Source organism: Anolis carolinensis, chromosome 5 (genome assembly GCF_035594765.1).
Source record: "Anolis carolinensis isolate JA03-04 chromosome 5, rAnoCar3.1.pri, whole genome shotgun sequence".
Taxonomy (NCBI): Eukaryota; Metazoa; Chordata; class Lepidosauria; order Squamata; family Dactyloidae; genus Anolis; species Anolis carolinensis.
Genome location: NC_085845.1, coordinates 175006041 through 175027900, shown reverse-complemented (window position 1 = coordinate 175027900; position 21860 = coordinate 175006041). Strand labels below are relative to the sequence as shown.

The 21860-nt window shown below is 39.6% G+C and overlaps 2 protein-coding genes across 3 annotated transcripts in view; one reads left to right on the top strand and one right to left on the bottom strand.

Annotated features, from left to right (window-relative positions):
- Positions 1 to 3058: 3058 nt before the first annotated feature.
- Positions 3059 to 13422, bottom strand: ift27 (intraflagellar transport 27). 2 transcript variants are annotated; one of them, XM_003220937.4, is made up of 7 exons: positions 13124 to 13422; positions 6441 to 6520; positions 5708 to 5767; positions 4952 to 5011; positions 3885 to 4002; positions 3485 to 3594; positions 3059 to 3323 (listed from the first exon to the last, which is right to left on the bottom strand). In XM_003220937.4, the coding sequence occupies exons 1-7, from the start codon at positions 13155 to 13157 to the stop codon at positions 3225 to 3227; spliced, it is 561 nt and encodes a 186-aa protein (XP_003220985.1). In that variant the 5' UTR covers positions 13158 to 13422; the 3' UTR covers positions 3059 to 3224. The 2 variants fall into 2 exon arrangements, with proteins under 2 accessions (XP_003220985.1, XP_062839055.1); XM_062982985.1 differs by having other exon boundaries at positions 3885 to 4023; positions 13124 to 13402.
- A 99-nt stretch (positions 13423 to 13521) lies between these two features.
- The window catches only part of ncf4 (neutrophil cytosolic factor 4), a 118185-nt gene continuing 109846 nt past the window's right edge, over positions 13522 to 21860 (top strand). The window contains exon 1 of the mRNA XM_062982983.1: positions 13522 to 13777. The gene's annotated coding sequence lies outside the window, so the exon portion shown is untranslated. The remainder of the gene's footprint in view (positions 13778 to 21860) is intronic.

Here is a 21860-nt window from a genome sequence, read left to right as displayed (position 1 = left end):
TTCTATAAAGCCCAACAAGCACTCTGCTTTGTAGTTTTTGCAAGCCTTAGGTTGTGCTCTATCAATAATCTAGGTATCTATGCATTGTCTAGAAACAATCAACAATGCAGAAAGCCAGTGCAGTGTAGCAGTTTAAGTGTTGGACTCTGGGAGAAAGGATTCAAATCCTGCTCAGTTATGGAAGTCCATGGGCAAAACACATACTTTTACCCCTAAAAGAAGGCGGTGTAGTAACCATTAGTCGGAAATGAATTGAAAGCACATAGGGTTGAATTTGAAAAGAACAGAAACAAAATCTGGGAGCTTTCAATCAGCCTGGATGCAACCATCCTCTAAGATTGTGTCACCTACTTCATATTGCCCCATTCATATTTCAAGCATTGAAAGAGACTCATGGTATTGACCCCCTTCTCAACTCCTGGCAAACATACAAGGGACCTCATCACATTGAGGTCCTGAAACCGGGAAACAGTGGGGGCATTCATTGGGCAATGGGGCAAATCCAGCTAGCGTGGAAACTCGTCGCCCCGCATTGCCCCCTTTCCCATCCCACAGGGGGAGCGTTGCCACCCAGCTTCTCCCCGTGCTTTCCCCATTCTACCTTATGAGAACAAGGGAAGCCTCCTGTGTATCAGACATCATAGGAGCAAGGACGGAGCCCCAACAGAAGTAGCCCTGCATCATGTGATGGGCTCTATCTGGCACCACACTGAAAGGAGGGAAGCTGTTAGGAATTGTGTGAGTTAAAGTCCAAAACACCTGGAGGGCCAAAGTTTGCCTGTGCTTGATCTAGTATATTTGCCCCATCAACACTGGGAAATTCTGACTCATTCTTAGAGACCAAGCAAAAGGGCAATCCTAAATTTCATTTTGAAGAAAGGGAGAATACAGCTCCAAGGGAGGAGATACACAATGCTGTGACACAAGAATGAAGTTGGCATTATGGATGGAAAAAGATGAGCCTCTTAAATCAAAACAGAAACAGCTAGTGCTAAGCAACAGCCACTATAGCAAAGCCTGGAAATAGCCCCACAACACACAATCAGAGGCCATCATCTGAGGAAACCAATTTAGCCTCACATATATGTGGCAGCTTCTTCAAAGCATATTAAATAGGAGAAGAGGCAAGATTCCATAATTCTTCACAGTAAGTGCTGCTAGGCCTCAGAACCTGAAAACGTTTGGGGTCAGAAGAATTATAGCCAAGATGACAAGAGGAAAGTGACTTTGGTTTCTTCCGCACTGCTGTAGCACACTAGTGAGATTGTTCATTTTTGGTGTTTCTGTTTTAATTGTTATGTAATGAATTCTGTCCTGAAATTCTGTTACTGAAGGGCAATATATAAATATTTAAAATCAAATGAAGTGCTTACTTTATGATATAAGTGATTATATCTTCTATAGGCAAACAGATGCTACATCAAAGGCACTACCAGCTTCTGGAGGGGAAGGGAGCCATAAATGAGATGAAAGCAAGGAACGTCTGTCTCTATGTATGTAGGTGCAAGCAACAAAAGGTAGTAAGAGCTGCATAAAATAATAGAAATGAAGCGTTTCCCCTTCTGTCAGTATCAGCAACAGAAGTCAGCTCTTCCTAAGGTGGTTTATGACTGGGATTTATCACAATTTTCTAACAGAAGTCTTACAGATTCTTCCCTTAATTGATGCCTTTTAGACACAATTCAGATCTGGTCAAATACTGCACCATCTTCACACTTACCCATTCATTCAGAATGAGTTCATTTGATACATTTTCTTTTGCTTTAAAGGGCATGTTCTAAACAAGCTGATGAATCAATGAAAAAAATCCTTTTTAAAAGTAAATATATATCAATGTTAAGTAGAAGTTCAATCAATAAAACTGCCTTCATCAATAGCAAGTTGCACACCATTTGCCATGAATATGTGTTACTGAAACCAATGGTCCCTTGGAAGAACTTCATTAACATGTGCAGAAATTCCTGGAAGCCTGTGCCTCCTGTATCTGTAAATGGTGTACTGAAATTTCAACTGGCTTCTCGTAAGTGCATTAAACTTGCATATGTTGGGATGTGTTAATATTGTGTAGGTTTTATAACGGGATATTTTTAGACTTTTATTTTATGTGCTGCATGTTATGACCTGCCCTGAGCCCTTGGGATAAAGATTTAAAAAATCAGAACAGATAAATACGTTATGACAAGTCTTTCCAGTATACTCTCTCAATTTAGAAGGAGCAAGAGTATTTTCTAGCATTCCCACAAGAAATTCTTTATATATTACAGTTCAGAAATCAGAAGACCATAAGCATGTACAACATGACAATCACTAGTATCATGGGAATACATTATTTGACAAAAGCAACTTTTTAACTTACATATTTTGTAAACCAATATGGTATCCAAGTGGATGTTAGGCAAACCATTGAAGGCAGTTTTTACCCTCATCCCTTCCTTAAGTGATATCTGTACCAGCAGAGGGCAGTACATTCCCAAGTAATAAAAGGCAGAAAGCATACACCTTGATAGTTACATAGCTTCCAGAAGATGAGGAGAAAAAAAGAGCCAAATCCAAAGATCTGTGAATTCAGGAACAGAGATGAGTGTTGCAGTGACATTACAGAGTTCCAAACAGTGGTAACAACCTAATATACCAGAGGCAGGAGTCACTTGGTCCTCCAGCAACCCACAGCTATGTTGTTTAAAGCTGCTGGGAGCTGTAGTCCAACAATGTCTGAAGTGAAGCATGATTCCAACCTCTTCACAGACTTCAGTCCTAAAAGGCTTTATAACAGTTCCATTTTTACTTTGATCTCTGGTTTCTTCTAGAAGAGTATGTAATGTTATCTATTCCTAATAATTTATCTGAACCCGGATAGCCGGGCTGTTATTTGGTTTGTACATGCTGCCTGTCAATTTTCTAGAATAGATTTTATTTCTGGAAATTTCTCACAGTAACTAGTCTGTATTTGCTGTCACAATATTTAAACAGCAAAATCATTCAAAACCCACAAACAACAACATCCTGTTAAAATTGTATGCCACGAGGCAGGCAACAAACTAAGATTTGGAATGACAGCTGAAGAAAAACACCTTTAATGGGTTGTTTGCCTTAGAATTGCCAGAAAGAAACAGAACATAAGGTCTAATTTCCATTCTCTTAGGTCATTATCGATGATAATTAAACATATGATTATTTTCAGGCTCAAATAAAAAAAGTCAATATGCATAAACTTCAGATCCGCCTCAAACCAGTGAACGAAAGGTTTCCACCTTCTCTTTGTACAGTTGGTGGAAGGAATTTGCTAAAATGCGGAAAGGTGCTTCATAGTTTTCCATTTCTTTCTGTAAAGACAAAAAAAATAGATGGGGAAATGAGAAGGAAACGGTCTGGGTTATTTATTTCATCAAAAAACTATTGCTGGAGACAACCCAAGCCAACAAGATTTAAGAAATAGTGGGCTTCTTGGGTTGTGGATGCAACACAAGTGTATAAAGACACTTACAACTGAAATCTCACAGTACTCCAAGCCATTGGTTTCTGCCCATTCTTGTGCTTGATTTCGCTCTACAACTCGTCTATCAATCAAATCAGTCTTATTGCCCACTAATACACCTAGAAAGGCAAAAAAAAAAGAATAAGAATGAAATCAAAACATTATTACCAACAAATACCACAACACCTAGCAAGTTAGCATGTTACAAAAAAGACAGGAAAATAGATTGTTATATACCAGTTAATAAATGACAAAATTCACAAATGATATTTACTTTCCATATTTGTTAGAATATAACTGAATAAACTCAAGAAAGCCATATCTACCACTTGGAATTAAGATGCAGTGGTCTGTCATAACTCATTTGCAAGAGATACAGTTCAAAATATAAAGATCTTCAGTTTATTACCTGGTATGTGCATTCCAGAGGTCTGGGCCCTCAGCTTCTCTAGCCACTTAGTACAATTATTGAAAGATTCTTCACTGGTGACATCATATACAATGCATAGTGCATTTGGCTGTTCCCACTGTGTAGCAAAGGGAAAATACTGTAAATCATATGGAAATAGATGTGGTCAATAGAAAATAAAGGCCCAGGAACTTCACAAAGACAGTTATTTTGGCAGATATAAGGAACAGAATAAAGGAAACCAATAAAAAGGATTTTGTCATCCTATGGAAATAATCTTCATATTCAGAAGAAAAGATCTATTTCTGTTTCAATTACCCACTACTCTAAAACACATCAAAGACTAAATAATAATAATAATAATAATAATAATAATAATAATAATAATAATTTAATTACCGTCCTCTCCTTATGACATTGAAGAATTGTAAATAGGTTGAAAGGGAATTAATGGTGCAGAAGTAGCTTGTCCATACTGCAGTAAAATGCTATTTATAAAACCTTTATGGGATAGCAGTCTCACATACACTGACCTCAGTGAAATTACTCCTGCATAGATATATAGAAATCTACCCTGTAAAGTTAAATAAAAAGGAATCTAAAACTGTCCCAAAAAGGTATGTTTTTTCCACACTCTCTTTATTTGTTTTGCAGAGAGCTAGCAAATGTTTTAGATGAGGCCACGCTAACTGAAGGCTTTGAAATTTACAATGTGAAGACGTGCATGCAGGTTCTCCAAATAAATAGGGCACAACTAAACTGTATGAAATGACACAAAACACACATTATTGCTAGATCAGACCAAGGCCTGCAAAAGTCAATAGTTTTCACAAGGACCTCAGCAACTACAAACTGGCCGATGTAAGACAACTTTTGTTTACTTTCCCTAAGAAACATTTGTTGGGAATCCCACTATTCCTACCCCATTATTCGGATACTATCAAGGAGAAAAGAAGTTGAAAATGATTACTCTTTCTTCTCATGAGTGTTTCAGTTAAGATGGGAGGATCAGGGTCCCCCTCCCCACACATTGAATCTCTTGAAAGAAGACTTCATGTTATACTAACCAGTCTGTCAAGTATCTCAGCAAAGAGTTCCTTGCCTCCCGAATCAAAGAGGAAGAGTTCCTAAAAGCAGGAGCAAAAACAAGAATCTTCCACACAAAGCACAAATATTTAAATACCAAATTCCTTCATATCTGGGAGTAGTCACAAAAAAAGAAGTAACTGCCATCCCAGATCATTAAAAATGCTCTTCCCAAGAGACTACTCACCCTGCAAAATAGTGTCTGTGTAATTTTATATACACAACACAAGTTCACTGTTTTATTTTTCAACAAAGCACACCCTATTACCTGGAATACTCTTGGAGGCCATAGTTATATTACAATATTGTTCCTCATCTCCAAAACTAGCCTATGAATGAATGGTGGTAGAATAGAGCCATATCAGAGGGATGTTTTGTTATATTTACAGCGTGCATTGACTTTGAATGCTTTCTCATTGCCATTAAGTGTCCAGGTCCAGCTTATGCTCTCAATATAAGCTCACTGTGTACACAAAAGGGCACCTGGGATTTTAACACAGCTACATATTTGCTAACCAAATAGACAGGAGAACTCAATCACTACAAAATTATTTAAATAAATCCAGTAACTTTAAATAAATCTAGAGCATTGTCCATGTTCTGCATTAATACAAACAAAGATGATTAGTTGAACAGAAAAAAACTAATTCCAATGAAATAACTGGAAAAAACTATCTCTAGGTAGTACTTAAATGTACATACATAAACACTTTAATTTAAATGTTAACTGGGCTCACCACACTATCACTTGTCTCTGGAATAGGTACTGTCTTCATTAGCAGTTCTACTCCTGTTGTCTGTCAATCAGAATAAGGAAAACACATCAAAAAGATTCAGAGAAAGCCAAAAATTATCTTCATACCAAACCTGCCTGAGCCAACAGAATTCTTTGGAGCTTTCAGATCACCTCCAAAATACGTTTAAATAACAACTTCTCTTCAGTTGGAGAAACACTCAAAAATCTCAAAGGTGGATGTTTGGGTTCAGGTTGAAAATGAAACTATGCTGAGGAATTATCTGTTCACTGTAAAGTTTATTTTTCACACAAACTGAAGACTTGCTCATACATTTATTTCAGCAACGATTTTTGAAGCGAGGTAATGTAGCCTCCCTCTCTTACTTACAAAGCAGATAGATGTCAGTTGGGAAACTGTAAATCTATGTGCCTGACATGCACAATTCTCTTTCAAACTGAACTTCTACAAATAGAGACCTGCACAGAGAGTATGTTCCATATTTCTTTAAGTAAGCAGTGCAAAATGAAATAGGAGATGTTCCTGCATTTCAAGATGATTGGTTGCATAGGTCTATGAAGTAGCTTGACACTTTTCTGAAAGTTTGCTCTAAAACATCTTCAGGATAGTTGGAAAAGATCATAATAGCACATAACACAAGATTAACATCTAGATTTGCAAAGAGCACGTCACCTTCTGTTTTCTACAGTTTCCATCATTCAACTACATGGCTCACCAGTGTATAGTTTTTTTGGAAATGAGCCCCATCATTGCAGAACATCTGGATCATGGCACTCTTCCCCACGGCTGAATCACCTGTTCAACAAGGAGACAGGAAGAAGTCCATTTCACTAGATACAATGTCTTCTTGCCTTTAAAAACTCGCAGTATAAAAATGTACTGGTTTTCTTAAACTTGCATTTTTCGATAAAATAAAAAAATAGCTTAATTCCATGTTTTCCATCCTTGTTCATTTGAATGTGAATACAGCTAAGAGTATCTGCCATAAGCCTGTCAGCATCAAGTATTATGAAAAATGCGGTTCAAGCAAATTGAAGCAACATGCAATTCCTTTTCAAACTATATGTTTTTTGAAAATATATTGTCAAAGCAAGCAAATTTTAAATCTTGCTCTCTGGTTTTGATACAATCAGCATTGTAGGCATACTGTACGCTCTTTGGTTTTTGTGATCACTTCCACTCTCATCAGTTCTTAATCCACTGGCAAAGGTATGGACTTGGCAGTAGTTGTGCCATATAGAATACAACTGTGTCCATATATATTATGCATTCACTGAACTATTTCCTTAAAGCTGTCTGCTGTTCTGACTCTTGTACCGACAGTAGCATTCCATCAGCTAGATTCCCTTTAGAATAAACTGAAATATGAATTGGATAAGCTTTAGGTTTTGAATGCAAATTAGGGACTCCTCAGATTCAGCTAAATTCACTTGGGACACATTCCAGGGCCCTGGTACTATAATGTTGAATGGTTCCCTTCCGTTTGAAGCTGGAATGTAATATAACACTGGGACAATGGCCTATTGCAACATATTCTAGCATTCCAGTCCTATACCTCAACAGTACAGCTGGCCCTCCGAATCCAATCACTCACAGCTTGAAAAAAAAATACCCAAAGCAAACTTTGATTTTACCATTTTACTACCTCATTATATATAACAGAACTTGAGTATCCCTGGGTTTTGTTATCTGTGAGGGTTCTTGGAAGCAAACCCTAGTGGCTACCAAGGGCCCACTGTATGTCTTTTCTCCTTTTGCTGACTATATAATCACAGCTGCTATATTCTTTTTATTTTTGTTCTTTATCTTGAGCGTCTAAAGGGCCTCCTTGGTGTAGAATGGTTATTAACAGGATTTAGCTACATCTGATACCACATGTTGACAGAGCTGACATGTTCAAGAGCTTTGTTTTAGCTAAGTCCATACAAAGCTGTGGCATCTTGACAAAATCCTCCAGCTGGGTGGAAACTCATTCTTTCTACTATAGTTGCCACAGCCCCAACAAATGTCTCCTTTCCAAAGCTGCTATATACCCATGTTTCACTCTATGCCCACTGGAAATCAAAAATGAATAGTCCCTCTTCCCTTGCTTTTTTTCTTCCTAGTTTACAAATTTGAAGGCAGGAGTCTGTTTCAAAGGAACACAGTTTTGTTAGTCAGCGTAGTCATCAGTTTTATTTATATTGTCTTCTCATTCAGGGCAGTTTGCATAAGCAGCAAACGTAAAACCATCGTAAAAACAATCTGGGGAGTTTATATTTGGCAGTGGAAGATTACCTTTGCCTCTGACTGCACCTTCCTGACCTGTTTCTGTGTGTTGCTTTTATAGATCACGAAAATTAACCTGAAGTGTCTGCTTTATTCTAGCTGAATCCTAACCATTTTAACCCAGAAAGTCATTCCAACAGATTTCAGTGAAATTATTGCAAAGTAAGTGCTGCTTATAGTTCCAGTCTCAGATGGCAAGACTTTGGAGGCTAAGTTCTCTTCTTTACCATTTTCTCTCCCTATTCGGCAGTGGAACTCTCTGCCCCGGAGTGTGGTAGAGGCTCTTGCTTTGGAGGCTTTTAAGCTGAGGCTGGATGGCAAACTGTCAGGGGTGCTTTGAATGTGATTTTCCTGCTTCTTGGCAGGGGGTTGGACTGGATGGCCCGTGAAGTCTCTTCCAACTCTATGATTCTTTCAGAGCATGTTAATGCTGATATTTATCTGGAGAGGCCCTTTTCTCTGCTCCACCACCTTCTCAGATATCTTCAGAGAGAGGGCCTTTTGGTGGTTGCTCCCAGACTTTGGACGTCTCTTCCAAATGTAGGTAGAAGGGCTCCATCCTCCTCTCTCCCCCTCCTCAAATTAAGACATTTCTATGCCATCAGAGGGTGCATCTAGACACTGTATAATTAATGCAGTTTGATACCACTTTAATTGCCAAGACTCAATGCTAAGGCCTCTTGGGAGTCATTGTTTGGTCAGACTCCAGCACTCTTTGTCAGGGAAGGCTCAAGACCTGGTAAAACTACAAATCCAAAGCTTCCATACTCAGACTACATTAATTCTACAATGTAGAAGATGCACCCAGGCTTTTGGAAATGGACTGGATTGGGCTTCTAATGCTCTGCAATGCTGCTTTAAAGTTTGTATGTTATCTTGCAATGAATTTTAATGTTTTAACTTTATTAATTGTGTTTTAAAATATATATTTATATCTTTACTGAAGCTTTTATATAGTTATAATCTGTATTGTTTTGAAATATGTTATTTGCTACCTTGCATCTCATTATTGGGAGGAAGCTGGATATAAAGGAACAAAAATGATGGTAATACAGGTTGGATACCCCTTATATAGAATTCCAAAGTCCAAAAATACCCATGTGAGTAGCTGAGATAATAACACCTTTGCTTTCTGATACCTTGACGTACACGATATTTGTTTCTGGCACAAAATTATTCAAAATATTAGGTATAACATTACCTTCAGGCTCTGTATAGAAGGTTTATATGAAACATAAATGCATAACATCCAAGAGATGTTATTATGTACAATATGTAAATACAAATATTCCAAAATCAATTTAAAAAAAAATCCAAAATCCAAAACATTTCTGGTCCATACAATTTCAGACAAGAGATATGTAACCTGTAATAATAATGATAATGCTGCAGTGGGATATTATAATAATAATTAGCGTATATACTTAGCATTGCCTGGGTGTTGGAGGGGCTGCTGCTCACCTGCTTTCTCCCTTCTCCAGCTCTGAGAAAGTCTGCCTCACTATGTCTCCATGGCAATACTTAGGCAAAGGTGGGCAGGCTCTCTCTGTAGCTCTTTCTTCATTTCATTAATAACAATAGTAACTTTATTTATATCCCGCCCCATCTCCTAAAAGAGACTCGGGCGGCTTACAAGGCAACAAGAGTGCAACAAAAACACATCAAATACAACAAAAAATAACCAAAATCAATAAAACAACACCAATAACATAAAATAACAACATACAAGGATCAATATAAGACACCTCAGACACCTCATTCCCCTCATCTGCCTTCTTCCTATATCTTTTCTTCCTTTCTTTCCTTTGCTTTACTTCATACATCTTTCCCCTCTTCTTTCTTTCTCAGGGGAGTGTGCTTGCTCCATCAGTGTTTAACATTCATACAAATGATCAGCCACTGCCAGAAGGGACAGAGAGTTTTATCTATGCTGACGATCGTGCCATCACCACTCAAGCAGGGAGCTTTGAAATGGTTGAACAGAAGCTCTCTGAAGCTTTAGATAATTTTACAGTCTATTAAAGGGAAAAACAGCTGATTCCTAATCCATCTAAAATACAGACGTGCTTTTCATCTTAAGGACAAGAATCTCAAGCTCTGAGGATTACCGGAGAAGGAATCCCACTGGAGCACTGCTGCACACCAACATACATGGGAGTTACTCTGGACCGTGCTCTGACTTATAAGGAGTACTGCTTGAATATCAAGCAAAAAGTAGGTGCTAGAAATAATATCATACGGAAGTTGATTAGCACAACCTGAGGATCACAATCAGATCCCCTTGAACTTTGCTACTCTGCTACTGAATACACGTGACCAGTGTGAAATATATCTCACCATGTTAAAACAGTGGATGTGGCCTTTAATGAGACATACCACATTATCACAAGCTGTCTACGCCCTACACCATTGGAGAAATTATACTATTTAGTCAGTATTGCACCACCTGACATCCGTCGGGAAGTAGCAGCCAATAATGAAAGGACCAAGGCAGTGACATCTCTGCCCCATTCTCTGTTCGGATATCAGCCAGCAAGCCAACACCTTAAATCAAAAAATAGCTTTCTAAGATCTACAGAAATACTCGCAGGAACACCTCAGCAAGCGACCGTCCAAAAGTGGCAGGTCAAAACCTGGAACCTCAACCCATGGCTGATATCGAATGAGAGACTCCCTCCTGGGCACACAGAAGACAAGGGCGACTTGGAAGGCGTTGAATAGACTTCATTCTGGCACCACGAGATGCAGAGCCAATCTTAGAAAATGGGGCTACAAAACGGAGTCCACAACATGCGAGTGTGGAGAAGAGCAAACCACAGACCACTTCCTACAATGCAACCTGGGCCCTGCCACATGCACAATGGAGGGCCTTCTCACAGTGACACCAGAGGCACTCTAAATGGCAAGCTTCTGGTCAAAGGAAATCTAGTATAATGCCAAGTTTTTTAACTTTGTGTTTTTCAATACATTACGACTGAAACCTCAAATCGCTTCAAACATGATAAATAAAAAATTATCTCCCTTTGCTCTGGGCCTGAAAAGAGTGGAGGTTTTTTTTTTTAAGTTCATACCCTTCAATTCTTTTAATTTAGATAATGAAGGGTATGTGTTCCAGGGTATGTGGTCTAGATCCATCAAGCCATATAGGAGCCTTTGTGGTACAATTTATTTATTTACTTACAGTACTTCATTTATATCCCGCCCTTCTCACTCCAAAAAGAGGACTTAGAGCAGCCTTACAGAAAGGTAGCAATTTGATGCCATGAACATGGTAAAGGTAAAAGGTTTTCCCCTGACATTATGTCTAACTCTGGGGTTGGTGCTCATCTCCATTTCTAAGCCAAAGAGCCGGTGTTGTCTGTAGATGCCTCCAAGGTCATGTGGCCGTCATAACTGCATGGAGTGCCATTTCCTTCCTGCCAGAGCGGAACCTATTGATCTATTCACATTTGCATGCTTTTGAACTGCTAGATTGGCAGAAGATGGGGCTAACAGCGGAAGCTCACCCCGCTCCCTGGATTCGAACCACCAACCTTTCGGTCAGCAACTTCAGCAGCTCAGTGGTTTAATCCGCTGCGCCACGGGAGGCCCTAATGAACATACATACATACATACATACAGTAAAACTAACAAATACATTAAAACAAAAAAACCATTATTAAAACAATTATTAAAATCACATCATCCGGAATCAAAACCCAAGGCCGTTCCATCAGTCATTTCACTATTCCATGTACCCATATTGCACTTACTTGCTAGCCAAAACCTTGGTCCCATAACCAGGTTTTTACTTTCTTCGTGAAGGACAGAAAGCTGCTCTGATTTCACTGGGCAGGGAGTTCCATAGCTGAGGGGTCACCACTGAGAAGGCCCTGTCTCTCATTTCCACCAGTTGCGCCTGCGAGGATCCCTAGAAGATCTTAATCTCCAAGGTGGATCATAGAGGGAGATACGTTCAGACAGGTAAGCTGGGCTGGAACAGTTTAGGGCATGGGTCCCCAAACTAAGGCCTGGGGGCCACATGCGGCCCATTGAAGCCATTTATCCGGCCCCCATGGCACAAAAGGGGGTTGGGCTAAGTGACCCAAGGATTCTCTTCTTCTCTTCCTATTATTATTATTATTATTATTATTATTATTATTATTATTTTATTGTATGACACAGCAAACAAACATGCTGGATTTCGTATCACAAAATCACAAGTTGAACACTTCCCAAGTGTCTAGGACTTTGTGATGTATTTTCGGATGATGCGCGCAGATCCCAGTAGGGTGGCCTTTATTATTATTATTATTATTATTATTATTATTATTATTATTATTATTATAATCTTTGAGGCTGGGATGCCATCTGTCAGGGGTGCTTTGCTTGTGCTTTTGGTGCCCAAAGGCAGAAGGGGATTGGACTCAATGGCCCAAAGGGTCTCTTCCAACCCTCTTTATTATTATTATTATTGTTGTTGTTGTTATTATTGCTCAGTGGTCAACTATAGTCCGGCCCTCCAATGGTCCGAAGGATCGTGAACTGGCCCCCTGTTTAAAAAGTTTGGGGACCCCTGGTTTAGGGCTTTATAGGCTAAAGCCAGAACTTTGAATTGTGCTCGGTAGCAGACTGGCAGCCAGTGTAGCTGGCGCAACAGGGGGATCGTCTGCTCACTGTACACTGCTCCCGTGAGGAATCTGGCTGCTGCCTGATGGAACATTTATAGCTTCCGAACAGTCTTCAAAGGCAATCCCACCTAGAGTGCGTTGCAGTAGTCTTTTCGGCATGTAACAAACCAACCAACATACAGACATACTTTGACTTTTGTATATCTAGATCAGGTATGGGCAAACGTTGGCCCTCCAGGTATTTTGGACTACAACTCCCACAATTCCTAACAGTTGGCTGTTAGGAATTGTGGGAGTTGTAGTCCAAAACACCTGGAGGGCCGAAGTTTGCCCATGCCTGATCTAGATCACAACTATCAGAGATATCACTGGGTTATCACAACTACCTGAATCCCTCATCTATGGTGGTAGTCAAGCAGGCTGTGGGACCCTGGGAGTTAGTTCACAAAGTACCATTTCCAAAGCATTGCAGAGTTGACTACAGTCCACGTTGAGAAAGTGAGCCACTTTAAGAACTCACCTGCCACGATGCATTTGGCAGCCAGCTTCACCATGGCCTACAGGCCCCTTCACCAATGAAGCCCTTCTTGTAAGTTCTGGATTCTAGACTTCAACTCCTAGAAGCCTCAGACACCTTGGCCAATGGTGAAGGATTCTGGGAGATGAAGTCCAAAACTACACTTTGGTCACTACTGCATTATGGTATGGTGGAGGATAAAGCGGTCAGGCCTTTTTCAACGGGAGCCACGAACGAAGGAGGAAAGATCTCCCTCAGATCTCCTAGCAACGCTACACTACGCTCTCATGTGCCTCCCCCTGGCACTGGCATCGGAGTTAAATCTCCAGCTCCAATTGGGTACATTTCGTCCCCTCCTCTATTCCCATTGGCTTTTGCTCTCCCTTTTCCCGTCTCTATTTTCATTTTCATCGTCTCATTGGTTATCAACCTACGCCAGTCTTATGAACGGAAACATGTGATTGGTAAACTTTACTGTCAATCCTGCTCAAAAGCGTCCCGGCTCTCCACCCCCCGGGCAAGCGATGAAGTCATACGAAGCTAGCTACAGTTTAGGCGGCGAGAACCAGCGTCTTTTCTACCTAGTAACGTATGATACATCACGAGTTGTATTTTGTGATTGGTTATGGTGAAGAGGACCGTACCACTTGGGGCCGGGTGAGCTTTTGGAATATTCTCTCGGGGAAGAAAAGCTTGCTTTTTATGATGAAATGTTGGAATAATGTCCTAATTCAGTGGCGGTTTTCCCTGTATGAGTCTAAGAGTCTACAACAATTCAGCGGAGGGAATATATTTTGCCCCCTCTTACCCATTTAGCAATGGATTGCTCCATCTCTTTATGCATTTCCTATATGCTCGCTTGTCTCCCTCGTGGTTTAACGCAAGGTTATCTGAGTCTTTTGCGCATGCGCATTTTAACTTTCACACACTCCACTCCCACCCTCTTCTGGGGCTATAGCCACACTGCAGATTTGTAGCAGTTTCATGCCGCTATATCTGCCTTGGCTCATCGAATTGTAGGGCTTGTAATTTGTGTGAGTGTGTGTATGTGTTTTAAAGTTCTTATTAAATTGCTATGATGCTTGAACTCTTAAAGTATTGAGCCATGGCAGTTAAAGTGGTGTCAAACTGCTATAATTCTGCAATCTAGATACAGAGTTGTGCTCAGAGTATTATTTTCCAACAGGTCTTGGCTTCATGCACGCTTTGTTACATTTATTATTATTATTATTTGCTTTTTCTGTCTTTTAAAAAACGTTAAAGTGGCAAACTGCGAAAAACAATACAATATACAGTGGTTGCTGTGAGTTTTCCAGGCTGTATGGCCATGTCCTAGAAGCATTCTCTCCTGATGTTTCACCCACATCTATGGCAGGCATCCTCAGAGGTTGTGAGGTCTGTTGGAAACTAGGCAATCCTGGACTGTCCACAGATATATAAACCCAACTTGCCTAATTTCCAACAGACCTCACAACCTCTGATGATGCCTGTTATAGATGTGGGTGAAATGTCAGGGGAGAATGCTTCTGGAACATGGCCATACAGCCTGGAAAGCTCACAGCAATCCAGTGATTCCGGCCATGAAAGCCTTTGACAACACAATACAATATACAATTTAAATACTACCGTGTTTCCCCGAAAATAAGACAGTGTCTTATATTAATTTTTGCTCCCAAAGATGCTCTAGGTCTTATTTTCAGGGGATGTCTTATTTTTCCATGAAGAAGAATTCACATTTATTGTTGAACAAAAAAATGAACATTTATTATATACTGTACAGTAGTTGTCATCACAAACCAGCATAATCAGACAAACTGTGAATCCTATCAAGAATTTCTTGTTACTACCATTATTTCCATGTACATCAATCTATGGTACGTACATTTACCAATCCTGCATGCTCTGGTGTTCTGTTCAGTGGGCATGCTTCCAAACACAAACTATGCTAGGTCTTATTTTCGGGGGAGGCCTTATATTTAGCAATTCAGCAAAACCTCTACTAGGTCTTATTTTCTGAGGATGTCTTATTTTAGGGGAAACAGGGTATAAACACTAAAATAGAATTAAACCTACAGCTATCTGAAATGAATAAATAAAAATAAATACAAAACATTTAAACCTGGTTGTATACTGGATATTACCATTTAGCAGTTTGAAGCTACTGTGGACTCATAAAAAGATCAATCTATGAGTCCTAGAGAAAAATAAGCCTGATCTCTATTTAGAAGCCAAGATGACTAAAGTGAGACTATCATATTTGGAACATATTGTAATACATGACTCACTAGAAAATATGTTGCTTGATAAGATAGAAGGCAGTTGGGGTAAGGCTAAGAATTAGTGGAATATGAGATACAATAAATATTGGAGACCAACCTTATCCTTAATGGGATTATTGAATAAACAGACTATATCTAAATATATATCTATACCTATATCTATATATATATGAATGTTCAAATATTCAATGATTCAAACAGCATGAATATGCTCAAAATGTTCTCAGGTATTTGGATAGTGCAATATGAAATCGGAACAATACTAAGGATGGTGGCAGGACTATGCATATCTTATGTTTTAATTTTTTATTATATTTATATGTTCCATTTGTTTTATTGCTTGTATTTTGTTTTGATATATATTGTTGAACTGTGGCATCAAATTGTGCCAAATTATGTAAGCCACCCTGAGTCCCCCTCGAGGTGAGAAGGGCAGGGTATAAATAGAGTAAATAAATAAATAAATAAAATAAAATATCAGAAATAGACAAACTATCATGTTTGATAAAAGGGAATGACCGGGCGTACATCTACACTGTAGAATTGATGCAGTTTGACACAGCTCAATGCTATGGAATCCTGGGGGTTGTCCTTTGCTGAGGCACCCAGCATCTTTTGGCAAAGAAGATGACATGGTTTCATAGCACTGAGCCATTCAGGGCCAAACTGCATTAATTCCTACCAAATTAATGCAGTTTGGTAAGAATAGAAATAAGTGGGTACATTTTCCCACTTGTCTAGCCATTGAAAAATACTCTTTTGTTTTAACCTGAAACTGGGGGCAGCCAGATGTTGCTGTGTACCTTCATGTCATTTCTGATTTATGGTGTCATGTCATTTCTGATTTATGGCAAGATTTCAGAAGGGCTTTGGTTTTGCTGTCCCCAGAGGCTGAGAGGATGTGACTTGCTAAAGGCCACTCAATGGGTCTCCATGGCTGAGGCCCCTTCTATAAGGTAAAGGTAAAGGTTTCCCCTGGCTACTAACCTGGCTACTAACCACCCTGTGTAGCCAGCTGCAATAAATCACTATGACCAAGAGGTCATGATTCAAGGCCAGCCCGTGTTGGAATGAGCACCCGACAATTAAAATAAAAAATAGCCCTGCTCGTTCTTGACCTAAGCAACCCGAAAGACAGTTGCATCTGTCAATTAGGAAAATATAGGGACCGCTTATGCGGGGAGGCTAATTTTACTGATTTACAACACCGGATGAGGAAGTACTCAATCAAAAAAGGACTCGTCGTCACAGTGGATGATGAAGCAGGAGCTCCTCCTGTGGCCGGAATCAAGCATACCCTCACAAAGCCAGAAGCTGGGAAGTTAAATAGCCTCTGTGTCTGTCTGTCTCTGTGTTGTTGGTCTAATGGCATTGAATGTTTGCCATATATATGTACACTGTGATCGCCCTGAGTCTCCTTCGGGATGAGAAGGGCGGAATATAAATACTGTAAATAAACAAGTAAATAAATAAATAAAGCCTAGTCGTGTCTGACTCTGGGGGTTGGTGCTCATCTCAATTTCTAAGCCGAAGAGCCAGCGTTGTCTATAGATGCCTAACCATTGAAAAATGCTCTTTTGTTTTAAGGTGATACTGGGTTGCCAGATGTTGCTGTGTACCTTCATGACATTTTTGATTGATGGTGTCCCTATCATGTGGCTGGCATGACTGCATGGAGCGCCGTTACCTTCCCACTGGAGCGCTACCTATTGATCTACTCACATTTGCATGTTTTCAGACTGCTAGATTGGCAGAAGCTGGGGCTAACAGTGGGAGCTCCCTGGATTTGAATCGCCGACCTTTCAGTCAGTATGTTCAGCAGCTTAGCAGTTTAACCCACTGCGCCATTGGGGTCTTGGCCCCTTCTATACTAGTACCGGTATATAATCTGCTTTAACTGGATTATATGAATCTACACTGCCATATAACTCAGTTCAAAGCAGATAATCTGGGATCAGATACTAGATTATATAGTGGGCACTTCTATACTACTATATAATCCAGTATCTGATCCCAGATAATCTGCTTTGAACTGAGTTATATGACAGTTTAGACTCATATAATCCAGTTAAAAATGGATAATATGGGATCAGATTTTGGATTATATGGCAGTGTAGATCCAGCCTGAGGATCTAAACTGTGGTCTCCAAAGCTGTATTGAATGCTGAAACCATTACACCATGTTGCCTTCTCTGGGTTGCCATGCTACCTGGTTAGTCTGGTTCCTCCAAATTCTGGACACATTTATGTGGTATGACTTCCCACCCATTTTCACAGTCAACGGACCCGAAACAATTTCTGGACCAGCCAATGTGCCCCATTTCTGTGACACTGAAAGAACCGATTTCTTTGACTTCACATGGAGCTGTTCCCTAGTCATTACATGAAATCAAGATCTAGGGTTATCTGACATACTATAACATCAAGGTGGCAAATGAAAAACAAAACAACACACCACAAGTAAAAATAGCAGGGGAGGAAATCCAACTGATAAAATGAATGTTGATTCTCCAACAAATAAAATGAATAAACTGCAAAACTGGTGAAGACCACAAATTCTCACTCTTGCACCTGAGCATACGAAACTCTCATTTGTAGACAGTGCTGTAAACAGTGCTGCACAAGGGAAAACTTAAAAAAATACACCTATCCTTTATGACTACCTGAGGGACTCAGGATAACAATTTTTAAATAAGATAGCAGAGAAGGCAAGGGGTTTGCTCTTGACATAAGTGTGAAGAAGGTTGCTCAGGATATTCACTCGAGACTTACACGTTGTCGGTTCAGTTCCCTGTTGTATTCCTTTTCTTAAGATTCAATTCACACTATGCTTGAGCTTTCTATCTGCAAAGGTTATCCCTCTCATACACATACACTTACATGCACACACACACATATATACTAGCTTAGGTACCCAGCGATGCCCAGGTTAGGTCATTTGTAGTGCTATTTATTAGAAAAAAATAATCCTTTGTTTTTGAATTTATGAATGGTTCGATTAGAAAATATGTAAGGACATGGGTAAACTACCACTCCCATAATCCTCTTTCATTGCCCCTCAAACCCCACCAGTATTTAAAGTTGGCCATGTTGAGTATGTGTGCCAGGTTTGATCCAGATCTGTCCTTGGTGGCGTTCACAGTGCTTTCTGGATCCAGGATGAACTGCAGCACCCATGATCCCAGGTCCATTCCACCTATACTCCACCAGTATTTAACATTGGTCATGATGGGTTTGTGTGCCAAGTTTAATCCTGATCTATCATTGAGGGGGTTCACAGTGCTCTCTGGATGTGGAGTGAACTGCAATTCCCATCATCATGGGTCAATGGTGGTGGTAGCCTGTGTGCAAGTTTCATCCAGATCTGTTATTGGCAGGTGTCACAGGGCTTTCTGGAAGTGGGGGGCATCTTGAAAATCTCATACAAATATAAATGGTTCAATGCAGTGATTGGTCTGGACATACTGTAAATCAGGGTTCTCATAGAGTGAACTAATTCATCCTATATCAAATCATGGGCAGAGATGCAAAATAAAAGTAGGGACAAGAAGAAACTCAAAGAAATTCTGGAAACGTGAAATTAAAGGAAGAAAAACTGGATCTGATGAAGAAACTTTCCATGACTAATCGCACAACACCAAATACCAAAGACTTCTTTCTGACGCTATAGAATTTGCTAGTTAATTGGTTGTTAGAATCCTACCTACAACATTATGTATCTGAAACGTCTGCTCCTTGAGTTTGAAATGCATGACACACAAGAGAAACATAAACAAACTGGGTATGGTTGACTTACAGAATACAAAATCAGGGGAGACATTCTGACAGTTTCCAGGTAACTTACAGACTGCTGTATAACAATAGGAACAACAGCTGTATATGGCTAGAAAGCAAAAGATGAAAGTAAAGTTGTTGGAGAGCATGTAGAGCAGTGTTTCTCAACCTGGTAGGGGGGTCTCGAGGAGGTGTCAGAGAGGTCGCCTAAACCATCAGAAAGGCAGAGAAGGCTGAAGATCTCTTCTCGTGTCCTTCCTTTTTGGAAACAGATGGTGAATCCTCCCAAATTTGTGCCAAATTTGGTCCAGATCCATTGTTGTTTGGGTTCACAGTGCTCTCCAGATGTAGGTGAACTACATATCCCCTAAATCCCTTCAGTATTTTCTGTTGGTCATAGGGGTTCTGTGTGGGAAGCTTGCCCCAATTCTATCAATGGAGTTCAAGGAGCTCTTTGATTGTAGGTGAACTATAAATCCCAGCAACTACAAATCCCAGATATCAAGGTCTATTTCCCCCAAACTCCCCCAGTGTTCACATTTGGGCATATTGAGTATTCGTGTCAGGTTTGGACCAGATCCATCATTGTTTTGAGTCCACAGTGGTCTCTGGATGTAGCTGAACTACAATTCCAATACTCAAGGTCAATTCCTACCAAACCTTTCCAGTATTTTCTGTTGGACATGGGATTTCTGTGTGCCCAGAATGGTTCAATTCCATCATTGGTGGAGTTCAGAATGCTCTTTGATTGTAGGTGAACGATAAATCCCAGCAACTACAACTCCCAAATGACAAAACCAATCCCCCCTCAACCCAGCAGTATTCAACTTTGGGCGTATCAGGTATTTGTGCCAAATTTGATCCAACGAATGAAAATACATCCTGCATATCAGATATTTATAAATATTTAATATTGATAATAATATAATATTGATAATAATATTATAATGGAATATAATATTATACTAGTAATAATACAATATAATAATATTATTTATATATAATATATTAAATATAATATTACTAATAATATTACCATATAATGATATAGTACAATATAGTAATTTAATGCTTATATTGTGCTATGCTAATAATATATTGTATGTTCATTTGATTTGTAAGCAACTCTTGAGTCCCCTTCAGGGTGAGAAGAGCGGGATATAAATGTAGTAAATAAATAAATAAATATTTACATTTCGATTCATAACAGTAGCAAAATTACAGTTATGAAGTAGAAAGTAAAATAATTTTATGGTTGGGGGTCACCACAACATGAGGAACTGTAATAAGGGGTCGTGGCATTAGGAAGGTTGAGAATCACTGATATAAAGGGTATGTAGTTTGGGAAAACATTGCAAACCACTTCTAAATGTAAGAATACTAGGGCAAAGCAGGAGGATCTCCTTGGTGGCTCAACAGACTTTAAAGGGCATTCATTACAGAATGGTTTGGAGGCTTACACAACACATATTTACTCCGATTTAATTTATTATAATCTAAACATTTCTAGGTAGATGCAGATGATTGAAGGCCTACTGAATTCTGAGTACATTAAAATACCAAACTTTTAGAAAAAAAGGGGGGGAATATGCAATTTCTCCATTAACAGAGTATTTCTAGCCCTCCAAAGGGAGAAGTTTCAGGGGCAGTAGTACCCAGGGTTTGTTTCCTGAAAATGAGTGAGCCCTGGAGAATATGGCACTTGTGTAATATTAGCTGTAGACACAAGAAGTATACTCTCAGAACAATTATATAGCCAGAGGCAACAAATGCAAGCTTGTCCCTAATTCCCCAGAGAAAGTAGGTGGGTGCCTTCTCCTCTTTGGAAAATGCTACCTCCCAACTACTTTGTAACCATTAACTCTCATCAATTGAGCTGGACTCCTAACCAGACCTCTACTTAATAAAGGAATTGCCTTATCAGTGCCCATTACGGAAGACATGGGAAACAATTGAGCCAATTTGTGACTCAGGTGGACAGGTTATAATGGGCTCCACATATGAGGCAAATCAGTTTATTGAGCAAAAGAGCTGATGGAGAAGAAATTGGGAAGAGGGGAATGGAAAGTTAAGAGGAGCAATTAAAGGAGGAGAAAACCTTGCTTCGTAAATCTACTTTGTTTTCAGTCTGAGCTTTGATTTTGCATCATCATCATCTCCAGTGGTTGTCATCTTTGGGTCCCCAGATGTTTTTGGCTTTCAACTCCCAGAAATCCTAACAGCTGGTAAACTGGCTGGGATTTCTGGGAGTTGTAGGCCAAAAACATATGGGGAGCCCAGGTTGAGAACCATTGACCTACTACACACTTTTAAACTTGCTTCCACTGATTTGAGGACTAGAACTTTTTACCAATTTTTAAAAATAAAAGTTGAGATTCCCTATACTATTAATACTGTGCTCAGTTGTTCCTTTCCACATTCATTTCATGTTTATCTGTTGTGATTGCAGAAAAACCAGCTTAGCTTTGGTTGTGTTTGTTTAAAGCCTTCAAGCTAACAATAGCTTGGGATGTTTGAAATGGTGATCAGGGGAATTGTGTTGTTGAAGGTTTTCATGGCCAAAATCACAGGGTTGTTGTGTTTTTTACAGGCTGTATTGCCATGTTCCAGAAGTATTATCTCCTGACATTTCGCCCACATCTGTGGCAGGCATCCTTAGAGGTTGTGAGGTATATTGGAAAAAACTA